General features: G+C 41.8%; 1 protein-coding gene across 6 annotated transcripts in view; it reads right to left on the bottom strand.

Moving 5' to 3' along the window:
- TRIM66 (tripartite motif containing 66) overlaps positions 1–21638 on the bottom strand; it is a 68956-nt gene that overhangs the window by 17943 nt on the left and 29375 nt on the right. For all 6 annotated transcript variants that reach the window (XM_083476861.1, XM_083476864.1, XM_083476862.1 and 3 more), the window contains 8 exons: positions 21301–21415; positions 20571–20717; positions 18545–18662; positions 16169–17121; positions 15454–15600; positions 3678–3950; positions 2684–2906; positions 670–730 (listed from right to left, as the gene is read on the bottom strand). In XM_083476861.1, the coding sequence (XP_083332987.1) occupies positions 670–730; positions 2684–2906; positions 3678–3950; positions 15454–15600; positions 16169–17121; positions 18545–18662; positions 20571–20717; positions 21301–21415 (2037 nt within the window). The remainder of the gene's footprint in view (positions 1–669; positions 731–2683; positions 2907–3677; positions 3951–15453; positions 15601–16168; positions 17122–18544; positions 18663–20570; positions 20718–21300; positions 21416–21638) is intronic.

The raw sequence follows: 21638 nt of genomic DNA, 5'->3' as shown, positions 1-21638 counted from the left end.
TTAATAGACCATATGTTTTCACAGGTTCCCTTGTATTTTTAGATGGCTAATCAAAATGTTCTAATATGATGTTATTAATACACCTGAAATTTCAAGAATGGGCTTTCATACTTCATAATGCAGGATCAACAAATCTTTGCATATGAAGGGGAGTTGTAGGCACATTTCTGTGTACAAGGGTCTTCCTATGTTGTTATTTAAATTTGTATACCATTCTTCATCCAAAGCTCCCAGGGTGATTCACAACAGATTCCCCACAGGCTTCCTCACCATTGGAAAGTCAGACCTACGATTGTTTCAACCTAAGTTTCCTCACCAGTAAAACTCACAGAATTGACATGAAAATTAATGGGTTCGTTTTATGCCAATTGCTCCACAGACAACAATAATAATGTCATTATGTTGTTTTAAAAGTGATACCTTACTTCACAGATTGACACATTAATTTCACAGATTACTAATATATTTGTTGAAGTGCATTGAGGATTGTGGTGAAAACTATTTTTTTTGTAACTGTTTATAGTAATTTGTTCTAGATCCTTCTCACATCTGGAATTACTTAATTTAACTGAGCTATTACAACAAATGTGATTTATGTTCCTTTCTAAGAGGGGGGGAAAGAATTCAATTTCTTAATGCTACACTTTCAATTTGGGTGTTTCATGTTACCTGTTGCTCTGATTACTTTTAATTTCCATATCAAAATGTTCCTCTTCGCAGTTATGGCAATCTGCAAGAAAGAAAATGAATAAAATATTTGGTGGTCTTATCCTAAGGGGAAGTTATATTTGGAATGCAGGGCCTCCTTTGAACTTTGTATTGGTATGCACTAAACACAACATTCTGTTCAGACCCCTATTTGGGATTTTGTAAAACAGCCCACTTATGCCCCCAAGATCCCAATTTGAAGGCTGCCTGGTTTGGCTTTCTCTCCTCTCCCTTCACTATTGGGAAATATAAAATGGCTGTGACTCCCCCCCACCCTTTTGACTATAGTCAAATCTACGTGTACAGTTGTCCCTCTAAATGATTTCTTTTTCTTTTTGAAGAACCATATATAACTTATTAATTTTATCCAAAATTGGATTAAATTTGCCTGCAAGGTCACCTCTTCTGAGGGCATGAATTATGCCAGGGTTTTTTTAAAGGACAGCTGCAGTGGTTGACCTGAAAGAGCAGCTATTATGTCTTTGGAGTAGGTGAAAAAAGAATTACTCCTAATGGTATGTTGGCAACTGGTTTGAAAATTCCAGACACAAGAGAGCTATCCCTCTTAATCCCCACATTTCCATTCCATATGCTTTGGTTCTGCAAAGCTGTTCCCTTCCCCAAAGCACCAGGATTGGACAACACTAAAATCATTATCTCTGCTAGACCTGCCAGTCATGACAGGAGCTGTTTCTCTGTCCTCACTCTGTTGATTGTTCTTTCCTATCATCCCATCCTGGCGTTGGGAAGCTTATTAATTTTCCTTTAAGCAGACACTTGCCAGCAACATTTTTAATGACTACGGGGGCAATCCAAACTCCCTCTCAAGCCACCATATGATGAAAGAGGGGTCAGTGCAAGATCTCAGGCTGTCTCCAGCATGCTCTGTCCCATGGAAAGTCCTATTTTCCACTGGCAGCATCTCTGCCCCTCATTTAGCAGGCAGAAGGAGGAACACCACAGCACCAGAGTGATATTGGTGTTACTTTGGAAGCACAGGCTAGCGGGAGACCAACAGAGTCTGCCAGAGAGACACCTCAACCCAATCCAGAAGCCCACCAGCCTGGCACAATAGGGATTTAGGGTTGCTGGGCAGAGTGCGAAGGTACCACAAAGTGCTTCGGGGATCTCAGCTTTGATTCATGCTGCCTTGTAGAAATCCTAGTTCACTTCTGACAAGCCCCAAATGTCTGCAAGGCATCCTACCCTGGAGCGCAGGATTCACTGAATCTGGTGCACATCACTATTTTGTACTATATTAACTGAAGAATCAAAAAGAGCTGGAGGAGAGAGAATCCCAGACAGATGAACTGTGAAATCCAAAGCTCTGCCTGCCTTAAGCTGGCAGGGCAGAGAGCAGCTTGGTGTTTCTCCATTTCATGGAGGGGCCAATGTCTCCCCCCCACCCCCAGATTTCTCAAAAGGTCTCAAAAGGTCACTCTCTGTTAACATGGGCAAGTATTGTGGATGCCAAAGAGGACAGGTAAGGAAACTGTAGTCAGTTTTGTGATTCAGTTTGGCAACAGAATGAATTACTTCCAGAAGGAGCTGTGTTATGTGTGTTGCAGCAAAAAAATTACTACAAAAAACAGAAGGAGCCTTAAACATTAACAGATTTATTATTGCATAAGCCCTTGTTGAAGCATGATTTAATCCTAAATTTGTAACCATATAAACATATGAGGGGGCACATACGGGAGTGAGGTCATACGGGAATGAAATTGTCTTTTTGCATTTCATTTCCCTCTGATCTCATCTACGTATTTCCACACACAGGCCATAATGCCAAGTTAGGATTACATTTCATGCATCTGATTAAACAGACTGTAGTCTATGAAAGCTTGTGCCGTAATAAATGTGGAAGTGTTGAAGGTGCCACACAAGCTAATTGCAGCAACGGAAACCCTGAAATGACCGCACTATGCAGTGGAATGGATTTTAAAAGCCAAAGGAAGATAAAAGAAAAACCTCATACCTTCAATATGTTTTGGTTGTGGAGTAACTGGCTGCATGCAGGAAGCATTGCTGATAAGTATGGGAGGGGAGGCACATGGCTGCGTCTTCTTCACAGAAAGATTAATAGGCTCTTCCAGAATATTTTGCATGGGAAGAGATAATTCACTGATATCTTTGGACTGAGAAGCAACAGAATCACTTCCAAGAGGGTAAGTCATGGAGCTGAATTCTTCGTTCTCCAGCTTGCAAAAAAAGGGGGGTGAGGGAAAAAAAGATTGAAATATACAAACTTACATCAATCTCAAGAAAATAATTACATTGCTGAAGATTGTTGCTTTGTCGCACTCTTATTTCCACACAGAGGCTGGGATCCAAAAAGCTATTTTAGGCATGTTCAACAGAACCTTTGAACCACCGATCCACATGCCATATTGCAAACAAGGTTTTGAGAAGAGGCACATGCAATTTCATGAGTTTGTATGTGACATGAAGAGAGGTTGTTAAATAAACACAAGTCCCCTCAGGCTAGTAGCTCCTTTGGAGCTAGTAGTCCCACGGTTCTCTGAATCCATGCCAGAGATTTAGCTTAGGAAGCATGCAATATATATGCATATGCCACGTTTGTACCATACATTTAAAACACTATCTTGCCACTTTAGACAGTCATGGGTTCCTCTGAAGTGTTCTGGCAGCTGTAGTTTGTTAAGGGTGCTATAAGACCCAGAGAAGTTTAACAATACCTCTTTCCACAGGGAACACTAGGAATTGCAGTTCTGTGAGGGAAATAGGGGTCTCCAGGTCAGCCATGCAGTCTGCTGGAGCAAGCAGCTCAAATCTCTTTACACTGAGCTTCTCAGGTAGATTGAAAGGGAACAAAGGCATGATTACTTAGTCCCTCCCAAGGTGAGCTAAGCCCGGCAGGACTTTATGGTCTCAAACCCTTTTTGCATTCATTAGACTTAAGCATATTGCTTATATGAGGCTGGTTATCCCACAGAATCAACAGTCCTTACCTTGCACACTGCACTCCCCAGGGGCACACCACCAGTTGCTAAGTGGCTAAGAGCATCAGAGTTCAGGTCATTTGTAGTTCTATCCAAAGCCAGGCTGTAACTGGGCAAAACTTCAGGCTGCACGTCAGAGGTATATGGCATACTTTGGGGCTGACCAGATGTTACAGTGGATATTTCTTTTGCCTGTGAATCAACTGACTTGGATACCCTTGCTGAAGACAACTCCATGTCTAAAGCATTTGAAAAGCCCACAATGTTCAGTGAAGCTGACCGCTGAAAAAGAAGACAATGTGTAGGTTGATGTGCATGCAGATCTAATTTTTTTGATGTGGACATAAAGGCTCATCCATACTGTCGTGGACATTAAGTGCCTAATTCAGTGCCTAATTCCATCACTTTCTTTGTATTTTGTGGAAGCTTATGCTGTCAGTCCTACAAGTCTTTCACAATTACATTTTACCTATTCCACAACCTTCTGGATCTGTGTTCCTATTTCCACACAAAACACTGCATGTTCACTCATGGACTGCTGTGGGCAGGATTCTTGTGTTGCACAGGGTTGGACTAGATGACTCTCAGAGTCCCAACGCTACAATTATATGACTCTATGCTATGGTGCTCTATGGTAATCAACTCTATGGTAATCAAACCCCAGATTCAGAGATTAGTCTTGGAGCCTTCAGCTTTAATTTTGTTGGTGATATAGACAGATAGACAGACAGACAGACAGATAGATAGATAGATGAATTCTTGGGTGCCAAGATCCAAGTTTGGGGCAAGTACTCTTTGGAGACAGATCCCCAGCAGAGTTTTAAAGTCACAAAATATGCAGCAAAGTAAAACGTGGAAATATAGGCTGTTAGTCCTTTATACCCTTCCAAGTGAGTTACAAAAATTCTTTCTTCCTCTGGCATAGGAAAGGACCACAAGTTTGGCAAGTTAAAAACTGATTTACTTACAAACTCTTCAAAGGTCAGATTCATGTGCTTTTCTTCACATCAGTCAGAAAAGTTGCAAAGGCAATAAAAGTTCATAGAGCTAAACCTGGCAGGACAGCTTACTCTATGGTCTTAACCCCTTCATGCTTTAATTAGACATAAGCATGTTGGTTATATGAGGCTGGTTATTCCACAAATTTCCCATTTCATTCTAATAGAAAGGCCTGGTTTTTCCCTGCAAGCTACCAGGAAAGAAGAGTGCTTCTGAACCCAATGCAGATTGCTCTTTTCTTACTGTTGAAACACAGTGTCTGGATTCCATATTTCTGGAGTCAGAAGGCTAGAGCTTCTGGTTGCCAAAGATTGAGGGTGCCAGCAAAGTTTGGAGTAGTATCCAGAGATCCCATGCTTATTGCTATCTCATGATTGAGCCATTCACATAGACTGGTCTGATCTTATTCCCCAAGACTCTATAGAAAGACTCCTGGTAACTTCAGACTTCAGAGCTACAAAGCACAGGTCTTTGCAAAAATCACCTGATGTATTTGAAACTAATACCTTTAAAGAGATTAAGTTTTACAGAGAAGAGGGCTTCTATTTTCCCTTATTACTGCTCCAGTTACAGGAAGTGTATGAAGAGAGTATAATAGATTGCATCAGTCAGTATAAAACATTAATCTTACTAAAAAGGAAAGAAAGGAAAAATGAGGCCATCAAACTGCCATCTGTCTCTCCCTGGAGGCAAAAGTTAATTCTGTGGTTATTTTAATAATGAGGAAACATTATGATCTTTCACTTTAAAAAAAAGTGTGTGTGTGTGTATTAAGGCTCCTGGTAAGCAGTTGACACATTCTACACTGTGATCCACAAAGCTGCTGTCAAGTGTGAAGTGAACAATGCGCTGGGAGTAAGGCTCATTAAGATCCTATTAATTCTTTCCCTAAAATAATCATTCCTTTTGGCATTAGCGGGCGGTGGGTGGGGGACCTCATCTCCCCTAGTGATTTCTACAGTACTGGATAATATGTGGTGTTTCTTTTTTTATTATTAATGGATCAGAATTCTCTAAAAAGCTTTAATGTTTCATTCCTTGAACACAACAAATGCTACATTCATCATATACACTGTCACAGTGTGATTGCTGCAGTTGGAAAGCCTTTCGGTACCAACATTTTAATATATAAAGTTACAAACAAGTCCATTTGTGCCATTACAAATCTTCGCACTCTGCTTGCTTTTGCCCATTCCCTTCATTTTCAAAAAAAAAAAAAAATCTATCCCCATGTTTTCCTTAAACTTTGAAAAAGCACAATCTCAATTGTGTACAGCTCCTGACACGTTATAACATTAATTGCAACAGCAGCTGTCCAGTAATGGTGCTCTTAATGTCAAAAGTTGTTTTTTAACCATTATCACTTATACAGTATCACACAAATTTCAGCCCCCTTTTCCATCGGCCTTACTGCATACCTTTAATAGCAGCCTCATATGCAGACATTTAGCTGGCAAATGCTGTTCCTAGCATGAAGATAAGTGACAGGGAAAGCTTAATCTTCAAGCTTTCTGCATGTCAGGCTGCTATTAAAGGCACAGGAAGAAGGCGGGGGGGGGGGGTGGAACAGCAGCTCTACTTTCAATAGCAAAAAGATAATGTGCCCAAAATCAGAGTTAAAAATTAAGAGCATATTTTTATACGGCTCCATGCAAACATACATTATGAACCACAAAGAAAGTTGGAGGTGAAAATGCCTACCTTCAATAAAGTCTCGGCTTAGGATTTGTTAAACCTACACAGATTCTTTGCAATTGTGGAGAAATTACTGAGAGCAAAGGACTGGAAAGTAACGAAGGCTGCTGTTAAGTGGAGCAATCCCCCTGGCAGCTCATTATGCTGCAAGGTTTAACAAATGCACTAATTCAAATCCAGTTGGCTCAAATTTAACTCGGAGTACACCAATAGCCTACGCATATATTCTTTGTGCTTGGCTCTTAAATAGAGTGCCCCTGACCAAAAGTCCCTCCAGTTTGGGGTGGGGGAGCACCTCTGTTTTCTGTTTTAAAAAATGCATCACAAGAAAATGGAGCCGGCTTTACGGTGCAAGCAGCAGAAACAGCCAGCCGAACAAGCAGCATCATGTATTATTTATCTTCCTTTTCAGGTCACAAAAATAAGCTTTGCTAATCTAAAACACGCTGTGAAATACTGCAAAATCCACAGCATGGCAATATCTGTATTAGGCCAGTCAAAATGGCATAAAATAGTAAGCAAGCTTTCAAGTTCTACCAAACTCTTCACTGGGTGAGATGGGTAGGAAAGATGGCTGGGTGTTAAATGTTCCAGCTTCACCTGGAGCTGATGAGGATTAAACTGTGAACCCTCAGCGTGCTCTACTACCAAGCCACCACCCTTTCCTATACAATGTACTGATTACCACCAGAATGGCTTAAGCTCAGCAAATCCAGTCCTCCAGAATCCCCAAGATGATCAGGGTCCAAAGGATCAGATCCTAAACACTTAAACTGGGCTATTCCCTGCGCCTGCACAGTAACTTTGGGGCAGCACCAGCTTAATGCCAGTGCCTTGGACATTTAGCTGGCAAGGCTTTTGCAAAGTTCAGGCCAGCTGCCAGTACAAACACAAAACCAGGAATATAAAAGTTCGTTACTAGGCATAAAGTTGTGGAGTTGGATACGGTAACCTAGAAACATTGATTCTGCAGGAGTAATCTCTTGGACACAGATTGAGAGAGGGCATCTGGATTAAAGATGGAGTCTGGACACTAGTTCCCTCCCCAGTATATGGTTCTGACTACAATAGGGCACAGAGTCAATGGTATTCAGTGGAATTCCTATGTCAGTACCAGCAGGCTGCTTTTGTTGACATCAATAAGTACAAAATGTTGTCACCTTACGCTGATGTAGCAGTCAGTCATTTTTAGCAGTGCAGGGATCTTAAGCTTAGATCATAAATTACCATGACAATCAATCAATGCAGAAATCTAGACACCCACAGTTATGCCATGGGGGGGGGGAAGCCTAATGGTTGGAATGTCATGAATATCACCTCTTGTTTTACCAATTTGTGGATTTCTGGAACCTGGAGTTAGAGATAAGAATCCCAACATTAAAGACCCAGAAAGGAGAGGAGGTCTGTGTGGGATTTTCAGAGGCTAATGTGCAGGAAACAATGAAGATGATTATGATGATCGTGTCCCACACAATTATAACTTTACAGTGTATTAATATCTCATCTTAATTTCCTCTCTATTCTCCCAGTCCTGAGGTGAAATATCATAATTCAGCACTATAAACTAAAAACTAAAAACAAACAAGAACACAAAAATGAGATGCAGAGCATATATTTGATGCCCAAGTCTAAGGTTCAATCCTGGCGTCCCCAGTTTTAGGATCTGAGCTGTTTGGGAGTGGGGAAACTCTCTCCCAGAGAATTTATGATATTCATAATATAATCCAGTGTACGCGTAGTATGAGGATCATTGCTCTGAATGAGGGCACAGCAACTCCTTTTAAAAATGACGATCTTCAATTGAAATGTATGTGCATTTATTCAAATGTGACTAGTTAACACAAGTTTCCAGAAAGACTTAATTAGGAATGCAGAACTGATTGGGAGGGGGAGTACAGAATAGCATTTTTCTTTAACTACCGGTAACTTCTTTTTCACTCCCTCCCTGTTCATCAAATGATTGAGCCAATGACTGGGGAAGGGGCCATTTCTATCTTCAGCCTGCTGGGCTAGGCCAAGAGGTTTAAACTTCTCCATGCTATGTGTCTACTTTATATACCCCCCCCCCCATTTTTTGACACTGTCCAAATTGATGGGTTCAGAAAAAAAATGGAGAACGTAGATCAGGCCACAGGGCTGGGAGTTAGCCGAACCTGCTATATATTTTGCATGCGGTCCACAGATTTGACTCCAGAGTAGTGCTTTTGTTGTAGGAATATTGCATTTAATGTGCACTCAAAGAAGTACAACATTCTGTACTCGACGCACCATAAATTTGAAGCACATCCCCACCATCACCCCTGCAAAAAAGAGAGAAAGATATTGGGAACAGTAGTTCCAAGGGATACAGTTCCCAGCAGCCTTAACAAACTACCATTCCCAAGGTTCTTAGGAGGAGTGCTTTGAACGCTGGGTGTGAGCACAATTAGATGTGATGCTTCTCCCATAGAGTGCATAAGGTAAAGGTAAAGGTACCCCTGCCCGTACGGGCCAGTCGTGTCCGACTCTAGGGTTGTGCGCCCATCTCACTTAAGAGGCCGGGGGCCAGCGCTGTCTGGAGACACTTCCGGGTCACGTGGCCAGCGTGATGAAGCTGCTCTGGCAAGCCGGCACCAGCGCAGCACACGGAAACGCCGTTTACCTTCCCGCTATAAAGCGGTAGCTATTTATCTACTTGCACTTAGGAGTGCTTTCGAACTGCTAGGTGGGCAGGAGCTGGGACCGAAAGATGGGAGCTCACCCCGCCGCGGGGATTCAAACCGCCGACCATGCGATCGGCAAGCCCTAGGCGCTGAGGTTTTACCCACAGCGCCACCCACATCCCCTCATAGAGTGCATATGTTGCTATAAAGTTTATCTGCAGGGTATTACTGGCAACTTTTATGTGGCATTTGTGCAACATCACTCCCCTCTGCCTGTGCACCCCTTTGCTACCTGACCCCTGAACCAGATGACACAGCTGTTGGTGATGGTTTTAAAAGGGGGGCAAAAAGCAGAATGACTATAGCCCCATCTACTGCATGAGGATGGGCTAGATCAGAGTTCTCAAGAAAAGTAACTGTCATGTCATCATGCATTAAGCAAATGTATTTGTGGCAAGTCTTCAGTAAGTGTCTGAAACAGCATTGTGTCTACATCAGGATGTCTGAGTCTACAGCAGCCCCACTTATCACATGCTTTATTGGTCTATCAGAGCTTTTCTAATATGAATTTTATTTGTAAAATTTTTCAAAATTTTTAGATAAATATACAAGAGACACACAACACAAGAAAGGAGAAAAACACAGAAGCAACTTGAAAGTAAAGCACATTTACAGTACAAGGATGTGGGGGGGGTGTGGAAATGATTGTCAAATTCACAGACAATCAATGAACTCTAAGAAAAGAGGATGTTTGTCAAGCTAAGTTGGCAAACTGAAAAATGAGGTGCAAGCAGCCAAAACATTAGAGAGGAGAGGGATGTAAATGTTTTTGCATTTGGTAACAGTAAGACGGCCATCTGGCACTTACACCATAAGAACCAGATCACAACAATCTTCTTTTTCTAGACTCTATCTCTAGCCTGCAGCATCTATCAACAAAGTTTACACATAATCATCACTTCTCAGATAGTTCTGTTGTTTCAGCTGTTGCAGAGAAAACCACAATTGTGTTGTTAAGAAGTATAGTTACAAGGTCATAATTTGCTTGAGAATGGATAAACTCCTGAAAGAATTCTGCAACTAGTTAGTAGAAGAGTTGAGCAACCACAAAATGGGTTTAAAGGCCCTAGTTTGCACACAGCCGTACTAGACGAACTGACTATAGCTCAAATGGATTAAGTGGAACTTTGCTGCAGTTACGCACTTTCTGTTAAGATCTTTAAACTGAGTTTTCTTTATATTCATGCTACAAAAATGAGGCACAGGTGCCTTGCCAATCTAAAGTTCTGGGCAGATCCTTTACAAACCTCCAACTACAAAAGCATCTCCTTCAGAAGAAGGGTCAGAAGGAACAGGTAGATGGTAAGAGCTAAGGAGGAGAGAATTATGACATTTAAATAGGATTCTATGATGCTAGCGAGGTTACAGCATTCTGCTTGAATTATAGTTGTCTGAGAAAGTAGCATATTTGCAGAGTGGCATATTGGAATAGTGGTGCCATTAGGGCCCCACTCAGCAGAAGGAACAGGAAGACTCGCAAATGGAGCAAGTGAAGTCATGCATATTTAAAATGATCCCACCCCCATAAGATAATTAAGTCTAGGGTCCAAAATGATTTAACTGCACCACTGTACAGAAAGCTATGGTGAATCAACTTTCTTTTAATGTTCCTTGGAGTTTTCTTCAACATGTTAAGTCTTTCATCCAATGTATCTTTGTTGTTTTCCAGGAAGAGAAGTCCATAAGGCTGTTTGAACTGATTAAATCAGAATGATACAGAAAAAGACGATCAGGCAAAAATGTGATTCTCTCTTCAACAGATCCAATGAACAGAGCATTCTTAAAGGAAGAGATGCCTAAGTATGAACCAAGGCTGATCCCTGTGATCATTCCAAATCAAGGCATCCTGTGTATAGTTTCTGGTAGCATGTTGTTGTATTTGTGTCCACTGATGGTGCATCCATATAGGAGAGCTGTAGCAAAATATAAAGTCCAGGGCTGGAACTGTCAAACTTTTTTTAACCATAGGTCTATTAAATGTGAAATTGCTTCAGTCGTGGCTTATGCTTAAGACTTGGTGGTGACAGATAAAGTGCAATTGTTTGGGGAGGGAGGGAGGATTCTAGACATTCATTCACACAACTGCTGTCCTGGTGAGCCATAAGAAGTCAGAATACCATTTTTGCATGCATTTGTAAAGCTGATTAGAAAGTGGTTGGTAGTTGAATGTATAATAGGTAGGCAGAAGGATGACAGAAAGATCCCAAGGTGATGCCATGGCTTAGTGAGCTGCACAAAATAATTTTATAGGTCAAGTTTATATTTATCATATCAGACTTCTGACAGTTGGCTTTTTATCCAGATGCTTTTTCAAATGTGTCAAGCTCACACTGGTTACGAGATGTAATTTGAGCTGCTAAGATGTTATCAGAGATAATCACCGCTTTATGCTGTGTTTAGTTACACTTGGATCATTTTGTTCATCCACAGAGCACAGGCTAAGGATTCCATTGTCAGGATATATAGCAACAGACGCAGCAGACAGCCAGATTTAGTTCTCTTTTGAGATGAGTATGATAGAAGTCCAGGATGTCTACAGACACAGCCCCTAAGGATGTTGATAATGCCTGAATGTCCCTGGAGGAATTAGGACTGGAATTCATCTCAAGAAGGAAATACTTGAGGCATAGCCATTCGATACAATCAAAAGCTTTCTCAGTGTTGGGGGATAAGATGTTCAAAATGTGTCTTGCCCTGTATGCAACATCTAGCCCATGTAACACTTTGTCCACCAGGTGTCATCATGGGATGAATTCCATTTGATCAGAGTGGATGTACTGGGTGATAATGTTGTCCATTCTGTCAGTTAAGACAGCTGTAAAGTTCTTCGAGTCCTGATTGATTAAGGATATTGAGGAGTAAGAGGCAGTTACAGCTGAGTCCTTTCCCTATTTCAATCATCCATCTTTTCTTCCACCCACAAACAATATCTAACTACTCCAAAGTAGTCACAGAAGTCTCAAAGGCCTTGCTATCAGAATTTTATACAAATATGTGTAATTTGTATACAACCTTCTTATTCTACTGATTGCCTGGTTTCTCTGACAAAAGACTGTAGCCTGGATCCAAGGGACCATACAGAGGAACCATATACATCATAAGGTTCTTCACGTGATCCCTTCTGGCTATAGCCCCTATACCACCTTGCAAGCTGCTCCAAAAACTCTGAAGAACTTTGGGACTGTCTGCAATCTGGTATAAAAAATCCTGGGTTTTTTTGCTTTGGCTAAGCAAGGACTTCCAAATTCTTAAATAGAAGGTAGTTGTACTAAAATTATTCAAATATAGTGGATGCTCAGGTTGCAAACGTGATCCGTGCGGGAGGAACGTTCGCAACTCACAGTGCCGCGTCTGTGCACACGCGGGTCGCGATTCAGCGCTTCTGCACATGCGCAAAGTGCGATTTAGCGTTTCTGTGCACGCGCGAGCACTGAAACCCAAAAGTAACCTGTTCTGGTACTTCCGGGTTTGGCACGGTGCGCAACCCGAAAACACACAACCTGAAGTGTCTGTAACCCGAGGTATCACTGTATCAGCCATGATAGCTAAAATTAATACCCTTGTAAATTGGTGGTTCAGAGTTGGGAACAGGGAATGCCCAGTTATCTTTATCCTTCATTTCAGTTTCTAGGCAGATGATTGGCCAATATCAGATACAGAATGCTAGCCTATACAATGCATATGTTCTTAAATGCAGCCTAAGCAAACAGGCCTTAGCTACGGTAGACATCAAACAATTAGAACTCATATAAATGGCATGTGGATTATGCAAATGGCATTGCATCTTATGACTCAAGTTACAGACCATTTAATCAAAATACCTGTACATAAGTTCCTGGAAATTGTGGAGAAACAACTAAACAGTTTATGTACAAGCAAAATGATCATGTAATTACCCTCAAAGATACAACCTGTCTTTTACTTTGAACCAAAAGGAAATTTGGTCTTTCCCCCGTTATAGTTACAACCTCTTCAATCAGCACTTGCCTAATTTTGGCACCAAGCCATGACAGTGCTGTGACACTATAGCAAGACAAGGGTCTTGAGGTCAAAGTAGATGGGGCTGTTTATTTGTGTTTATTTGTATCCTGCTCTTTTCCCATAGGATTCAGGGTTGTGTATATGGGAGGCTGAAGAGTGTTCCATTCAGGAACTAGCCAGGCCAAAATATATAGTATAGCTTCAGAGAAAGAAAGGCACTATTATTCCACTAAACAACTCCACTGAAGTTACTGGCCAACTAAAATATTTACTAGCTGCATGCCTATTCACATCTATCTAGTCATTTATGTCCTAAAAAGAAGAATTGTCAACTTTTGTAAAAACAACCTTGTCTTATCATTTTGGAAGCATTTCTTACTGACCAGAAGTGACCAGATCAAGCGGCTGTTGGGCAAAAGGTCCTCAGAGGAGGTGGGTAAAAGCTACCAACTTAAGCAAGCACATTTTCAGTATTTAATATTGCCTAGTGATGGAGCATGCTTCCAGTCTGTAATGCATGAAGCTACAGTCATCACACTGGGTAGTAGCTGCAATATGTACTGAGTTTATTTCTCTCTCTATGTTCTCAGAAAACAAAACCCTTTTGGGTATCAAGAAATGTTCCTTTTTAAATTTAGAAAATCTAAATTTGCATAGAGAAGATAATATGTATGTCTGTTTTACCTGTATGGTTATTGGCACCACCACTTGAGATTGAAGGAAGAGGGGTTAACTTGCACTTGTTTAGCTGCTGCAGAGGAATCTCAGAGGTACCTGCCCTAACAAGCAATGTGCCTGGACCTTAGAAAGCTGGCTTACACCGAGTCCACCTAGAGTATACTAGTATTATGTACACCGACTGGCAGCAGCTTTCCAAAGTCTCAGGCAGAGGTCTTTCTTAGCACCTACAGCTCATCCTCTTAACTGGATAACCTACAAACGCAACCTGTAACTGCCTGCATGCAAATCATGTGCTCTACCATTGAGCAATTGCTAATGTTGGGGATAGGAACCTTTCTTCTGCTAAGGGCCACATTACCTCGGGGTTTGGGGGGAGGAGTGGGGCCAAATAAATTTTTATTAGTTTTCCAATATTCACCCAATAATAGCCAAATTATAACAATATCAATTAATTTACCTCTGAGGTAATTTATCGGAGGCTAGATGCTAGTAGTATGCAAGGCCAGAGTGAAAAGTGAGAGGGGCGCTACCTCTATCACTCTTTTTATCTCTCTCTTTGCCACCCATTTTCCACCTGTTCTTCCCCTCTGTGGCACCTGAATGAACTTAGGTAGGCCACAGGTTGCCCACCTTTGCCATATGTGCAACCCCCCATGATCCTACACACGTGTTAGCTGACAAAGACAACTCGTGCCCAAAACACCATCTGATCTCTTATGAAGTACCTCTAGTGGTTCCCCATGCCCTGGAGCCTTCACTAGGAATTAAGCCTTTAGCTTGGCAGGCCCTGTGCTGTGTAGGGGTTCGGGAGGAACTGTCCCTATCTTCTTTTAGAGGTTTGAAAACTGTACTGTTTAGACAGGTCTTCACAATATGAATTTCTCTTTTTAGCCAACCAGTATCTACTGATGTTTCAGTGAAGTTTTATAGATATTTATAGACTGATATTATTGTGCTGTATATGTTCTGAGCCTCCTTTATATATTTTACGAAAGTGTGGATTATAAATGTTCAAACAAATACATAACTGCTACCTTTGGGCTCCAACTACCTATGAGCATTTGACAGGCTGCCCCAGCATTAAGACAGCATTAAGAGGAGGCTGATGCAAGGAAAAAGACTTTGGATGAACTGAGTGAATTCCCCCTATTCCCTCTATCATGCAATTATTGCTGCTTGTTTTTGAACACCTAAATAGGGTGTTCAAATAATTGTGAACACTGGGATTTCCCTCCATCCTTGTGTAGAAAAGAAATGTCAGGAACAAAGCAGCCCTAAAAATATGTCTTTTGCAGCATTGCCTGGAGATCAACAAATCAGAATTCATGAAAAACTCCCATCGAAATTTCCACTCAAGGCTTTATGAGATTTTTCAATCAGTTTGTAGTGCAAATGTACAATGTACATTGCCCCAAAATGTAAAAATGCACATTTGCATTACAAATGCTTTTCTTCTAGTCTTTTCTATATTAACAACTATGAAACGTGTATAGAAATAACATGAGAGTCTCAAGGGCAATTTAAGCACTTGTATGGACACATTCACTGTGTTCCAAGGATATGGGTTTCTACAGAGAATAATCTCCCCTACAAAGATGAAATTTCACTCTTGACCTTCATTCTTGTCAAAGTGCTGAAAGAGAGAAGTAGTCTTCAAAGAAGTCATATAGAGCTACTGAAACATTTTCTCTTATGTTTAAAAAAAGAAAAGAAGAAGCTCTGTGTACCTTTCTGACTGGATTCAACAAAGTACTCTCTGGGGAGTGAATACTGACAATAGCATCTTCCAATGGCTGTGACATGGGTGGAATCATGTTTCTATCAAGAGGAAGTGCTGGTTTTTGACCTTCTGAATCAGTGGAATCTTCACCAACCTATGATAAGGGAATAATCAGCACAGATTCATTAATAGCACCAAGATCAGTTTAGGAAATGAGTCGTAATATGAAAAATCCTTTTGATTGAACACCCTTATTTTATTTGTACACACAAGGATCATTTCCAGATGATCTGTAGACTGAGCCACCCTCCTAATTTGTTTGCAGGGAGATCAGTGGATTTTGCCCATTAGTTAACATTCAATCAGATTTGTTTGCAGTCAAGTTAGATAACACTGTGTCAAAGCAAGTGTTCTCACACTCCCCAGTGCATTTCCTCATCGCTTTCTTTACTGCAAAAAGTCCAATCTTTTGCAGAAGAGCTCCAAATCAACTTTAATTGGGCAACCAGAATTTGCCAGTGTGTTATCAAATCCCACCTAAAAATAGTGAAGCCTGGAAGGGCCTACTGAGTTCACAGGTGTCAGCCCATTTATTAACAATTACTGGCTTTAAATCTGTGCTAACCTATCTGCATTGGAGCCTATTTGGTACCAAGTTTTGGTTAGGGAATTTAAACAGCTAGAGACCAAAAAAATGAAAATGACAGACCTAGCAAACTCACCTGCTGGGCTTCATCCTGGCTTTGCTGCTGAACTGCTGTCGGCTGCCTCACAATGTAGTTTATTTGCCCCACAATTGTTTGCTGGACATGCTGAGGCTGCTTGGCCTGATTCACTTGCAGGCTCGGTTGCTGAGCCTGGAGGAGAAGCTCCAGATCTTTCTTCATTTCCTCCAGTTCAAACTGGTGGTGCATGATGTCCAAACTCTGCTGTAGCACTTGTTCGTGAGCCTTCTCGTTCTGACCTGTCGTAGATGACTGCTGTGGTGACAGTGGCGGCGGCGGCGGCAAGGGTGGCTGTTCCTGCTGCTGCTGCTGCTGCTGCTGCTGCTGCTGCTGTTGCAAGTGATTCAGCTTTAGCTTCTGGAGAGGACCAAGCTGAACTTGCACTGTCGGACTGTGCAGAGCAGATTGCGCAGGCAGCTGCTGGGAATGTCCAGCCTGGCCTTGTTGACCATCATGCAGGGGAAGGGGATAAATGGGATGTGCTGACTGTTGCAACGGCTGCTCTTGGGAATGCTTTCCCATCCTGGCAGATAAGCTATCGTGCTCCTGGTGAGATTTCTGCTCGGCACAAGGCTGCAGTGTTTTCATGGGTCGAGAGGTGCACCTCTGTTCTCTTTCGTGCTGCTGCTGGCTATACTGCAGAGGGAAATGCTGCTGCTGGTGGTGCTGCATCTCAGGAGGCTGTCGGAAGGAATGAGCATGGCTCATGGTTTGATGAGGAAGCTGTCCTTTATTCATGTGTGGGATGTTAAGGCAATGGGTGCAGCACACAGGCGTAGGGCAATGAACAGGAGGCTGAAACTGGTGGGACTGGGTGTTGAGAGAGTCATGCTGTGGTGCTGGCGAATGATGTCCGTGATGATGATACAAGGAGGGCTGCATTCCTTGCATACTTCCATAGGATGGCACATCTGAGTGATGGATTGGTCCCCCCTCCATTGACAAGTGACCTGCAGAAAGCAAGGAAGAAATAAAAACGGGGAGGATGCACCAGCAAAATGGAGAAAAAAAACCACCCATCCACCAGGAGGGGGTCAACATGTGCTAGAAACAGGCTATCAAATCTTCCTTCGGGGGAAACCTTATTCAGAAATACTTCCACAGAGTCTCACCTTTTGCATTATCTCCTAGTATCTGAGTATCAAATGGAGGCATATGGTGAATTGTTGTTGTTTTAAGCCCTGTTAAAAGTAGAGGACTGGTGAGATAATAGCCAGCCCAAAGGGGGATGTATGACTTTTCCCCAAATTGTCATTTGTAGCACTTCCATTTAGACACTGTAAGCCAGGGGTCAGCAAACTTTTTCAGCAGGGGGCTGAACCACTGTCCCTCAGATCTTGTGGGGGGCCGGACTATATTTTGGAAAAAAATGAACAAATTCCTATGCCCCACAAATAACCCAGAGATGCATTTTAAATAAAAGCACACATTCTACTCATGGAAAAACATGCTGATTCCTGGACCATCCGCGGGCCGGATTTATAAGGCGATTGGGCCAGATCCGGCCCCTGGGCCTTAGTTTGCCTACCCATGCTGTAAACAATCTTTTAATTTCAGAAGGGCTTGTGAGAGTATTTCAACAGTAGCTATTTCAGCTTGTGGGGGGGAGGTAATACTACATGGCTGCCTTTTGGTCCCCCCCCCAATGCTTCTCCAGATATGGAAAGGACTACATCAACATTGGGACGCGGGTGGCGCTGTGGGTAAAACCTCAGCGCCTACGGCTTGCCGATCGCATGGTCGGCGGTTCGAATCCCCGCGGCGGGGTGAGCTCCCGTCGTTCGGTCCCAGCTCCTGCCCACCTAGCAGTTCCAAAGCACTCTTAAGTGCAAGTAGATAAATAGGTACCGCTTTATAGCGGGAAGGTTCCGTGTGCTGCTCTGGTGCCGGTTCGCCAGAGCAGCTTTGTCACGCTGGCCACGTGACCCGGAAGTGTCTCCGGACAGCGCTGGCTCCCAGCCTCTAGAGATGAGCGCACAACCCTAGAGTCTGTCAAGACTGGCCCGTACGGGCAGGGGTACCTTTACCTTTACATCAACATTATCCCCCTACTTTCAATAAGGTCTTTGATTCTGGCATGGTTATTTATGTATGGATGTGCATGTGTGTGTGTTTTCATTCTTATGACACCAAAGCAAAATAGTGGCGCCTATGTCACTCGCATAGGGGTATAACTCACAACTTGGCCTTTTTCCGCACACGAAAGTCTTTGACTCACCTTGTAGCAGCTTTTGGGTGACATATTAAGTGTGACTTACAAAGAATTGTCACAGTGGCAGCAGTGGAAAAATTAACATCAATACTGATAATACACACACACATATTTTCATCTAATGAACTCAAAGGAAACCTAACATTGTATACTTTTTTTACCTAAATTGGACAGTTGTTTAGTCCAGAAAGATGGGTCCCATGTGAATCTGACCTTCCAAGGAGGACCTGCATCAGTATTACAGTTTGTTTCTAGTAAACGCTGGATCTGAAACACAATCTGGTAACAGATAAAAAAATTAATGTTAGAGTTAATGAGGAACAATGCTTTATCAATCACAGCTGATTATGACTTATAACTTTAAATGACCCTACATTTCCATTTTCCATTATTGCTTACTTGTCCATTCAGTTATCCTTTTATTTCATTGTGCTTTTCGATTTGCTTACATTTTCAAGGCAAGAATCTCCTAGCTATAGTGAACTAATGAGAGGAAAGGAATTCATGTTGAAATCAGGGACTCCTAAGCCAGTTGTCCATCACTGCAGGAGAAATGATTTTGCATGCAGACAACAGCAGGATTGTAATGTCTGCTATGCAAACTTCAGTGGAGAGTAAAGTTACTCAGATTGCTATGGAGACCAGCAAATAGCCTGAAATAGTGAACAAGAAGTATGCTTCTGCAGAACTGGCACTTTTGCAAGTGCCACATAATGTATGTTCCACATTTGTGAGGAGTCATTCCTTTAGTAAGGCAGCACCTTATTGTGGCAGACACATGATTTAGTTAATGATTTTTCTTTTAAAGTCATTGATTTTTATCTTAGTTTTTAAGGATGGTGGTGATTCTATGTACACTTGTTTTTAACTGGTGTATGACTTTATCCATGTTTTTCTTTATAATTCTATCTGTACACCACTTGGGAAATTTCTTTTGATCTAGTGGTTTATTAATTCTCTAAATAAAATAAATAATAGATAAGTTGCTGATGTATGAAGCAAGGCTGAGATAACAATCCACAATACTTTACTGTGTAAGCAAATCCTTACTGTCTCACAATCTTTCTCCCATAATTACAAACAATATTTTTATATGTGCTTTCCCCAATAAAGTACTGCTAGGTAGAGAGCAACCTAAAGCCATATCCAGAAACTCCACTGTGAGCATAGGATCTCTCTTTCACACTAGCCTCATCTGGAATATTATTGATTCAGCAAAATGGAATCCTATGCATATTTACTCAGAAGTAAGTCTGCGTTCATAAGACAGCCAGGTCTGCACTACACAGGGCTAGTTTAGGGAGTCTAATTATTTGTTATGGGCATTTACTCTTTATAGTACACATGTATACCTTTTGTATTTTTATTATTTGCTTTAGCTCCTACATATTAATGCAGATTTTTAGTTCATGTTGCCTTACATTGTCTTGGTTGCCTTTTCGGGAGACAGGTAATTAATACATACTTAAATACATAAATGCATCAATATTGTGCTGTATCTTCAGTTCACACCAATTCCATATCCTGTCCCACTCTAGATGACAGTAAGAGGAAGCTACTGTAAATCATGAATGAAGTAGGCATTATGTGAATGACTGTGTGAGCATGGAGGGAAAGGCACTGGATCTTGTTCCATTTCCTATGCTTCTGGGTCAGCACTAAAGTCCCATGCTGATCACAAGAAAACACCCTATGCACTGTATATGCACTATATATGCTTCCAGATGACTGGTTGTCTGGGTGATTGGCACCACGTTTTAGCATGAAAAGCAGTCTCAATCTATATAAGGACTAGGGATGGGCAAATCAATAAACTTCCAGACCATGCCACTTTTGCGTGTGTTTGCCCATAATTCAACTGTCCCATTTCCACTTTAATCTGTGTATTTCCACTCCAAAACAGAAGTTTCTAAACATATTAGGCCATATTCAACTAATTCACTGCCCTAGCAGAAGCCACCACAAAGATTCCCACTAATGCAGCATTAACTTTTTAATGGAGTCGCTTGCCAACCTCCTTTTTGCTTCAGCTTCTGGGAGACCTAGAAGTACTTTTTAAAGTCTTGAGCCACCAGTACAGTAGAAGAGTTCATGCATTTCCCTCATTAGCTTCTTTGGGGACTTGTTTTTCTCTGTTCCCTTCCCTTTTTTTTGCATTTTGGGATTGCAGTGAGCATTTAGACTTACCAGCTCCTTACTGAAGAGAAATGGAACACTGTTTTTACTGCACACTGCCCAGCTCAGAAAGTTCTGCACGTGCTCAAATTGCCTGTTTAACACCATGATGCCCTGAAGTTGTTGTTCCAGTTTCTGCTTCCTTTCACTGCTGATTCTCTGTCAGGAGTCAAAAACAAAAGAAACGACTCAACATAGTCATTGGAACTGTGATGATCCCTCTTGCTTGCTTGGATGAAAGATGGAGAAACGTGTGTCGGTGTCAGAAACATCTAACAAAAGTCAGAAAACTTTTGCTTTTGCATGGGTGGAATATAGCCTACTATAGAAAGATAAGACTCAATTTGTTGCTCCGCTCAACGTTGCCATTAGTCCTTCCCACTTTTGCCTCTGACCCCACTCACCACTGGCATGTGACCTCCTGAAGATCGCCCATGAGAGAATGCAGCTCTCAGGCTGAAAAACTTTCCCCACTCCTGATATAGGCAGACCCACTGGTACTGTAGGGCACCATGGACATCTAGCTGTGCTGTTTCCAAATCTCTTGCCCAGCTGCCCTTCTCCCAAAGCACCCTCTTCATTACCAGACATTCCCACATCAGCCGAGGAAGGGCCTCCCCTTTCAGTTTTTCTCACCCCGTGCATTTCTTGACCTTTGAGTTCGCCACATAAATAAATTCTTGTTGTTTTTATGTCTGCATGTAATGATCTGCCTTAGCTACGTTAGAACCACCCTACTTACCTCTAGCTGTTCAAGTAGAACATTCGTTCTCTTATTTATTTCACTGATCAGGAGCATCTTGGCCATTTTGATCTGATTTTCCACTTTCCTTTGCAGGTGCTTTACTTCAAACAATCTGTAGAAAAGAAGCCATTGACAACTTCACTGTGTGTATATGTGAGAAGGTTTGATGGTCATCACTGTGAATGTGTTATCAATTGCACCAGGAAGCCAACTAGTGTATATGGCTTGCATTTTTCAAAGCACTTAGTACTATGATCCGGCTAATATCATAATTCTAAGCCTGCGTGCACTACTGCTAACTTGAATAACATGCTTCATGGATTCAAACGTAGGAC

Source organism: Podarcis liolepis (genome assembly GCF_965112155.1).
Source record: "Podarcis liolepis genome assembly, chromosome: 1".
Classification (NCBI taxonomy): Eukaryota; Metazoa; Chordata; class Lepidosauria; order Squamata; family Lacertidae; genus Podarcis; species Podarcis liolepis.
Note: the sequence above shows the minus strand (reverse complement) of the source record. Positions and strands in the feature narration are given on the sequence as shown.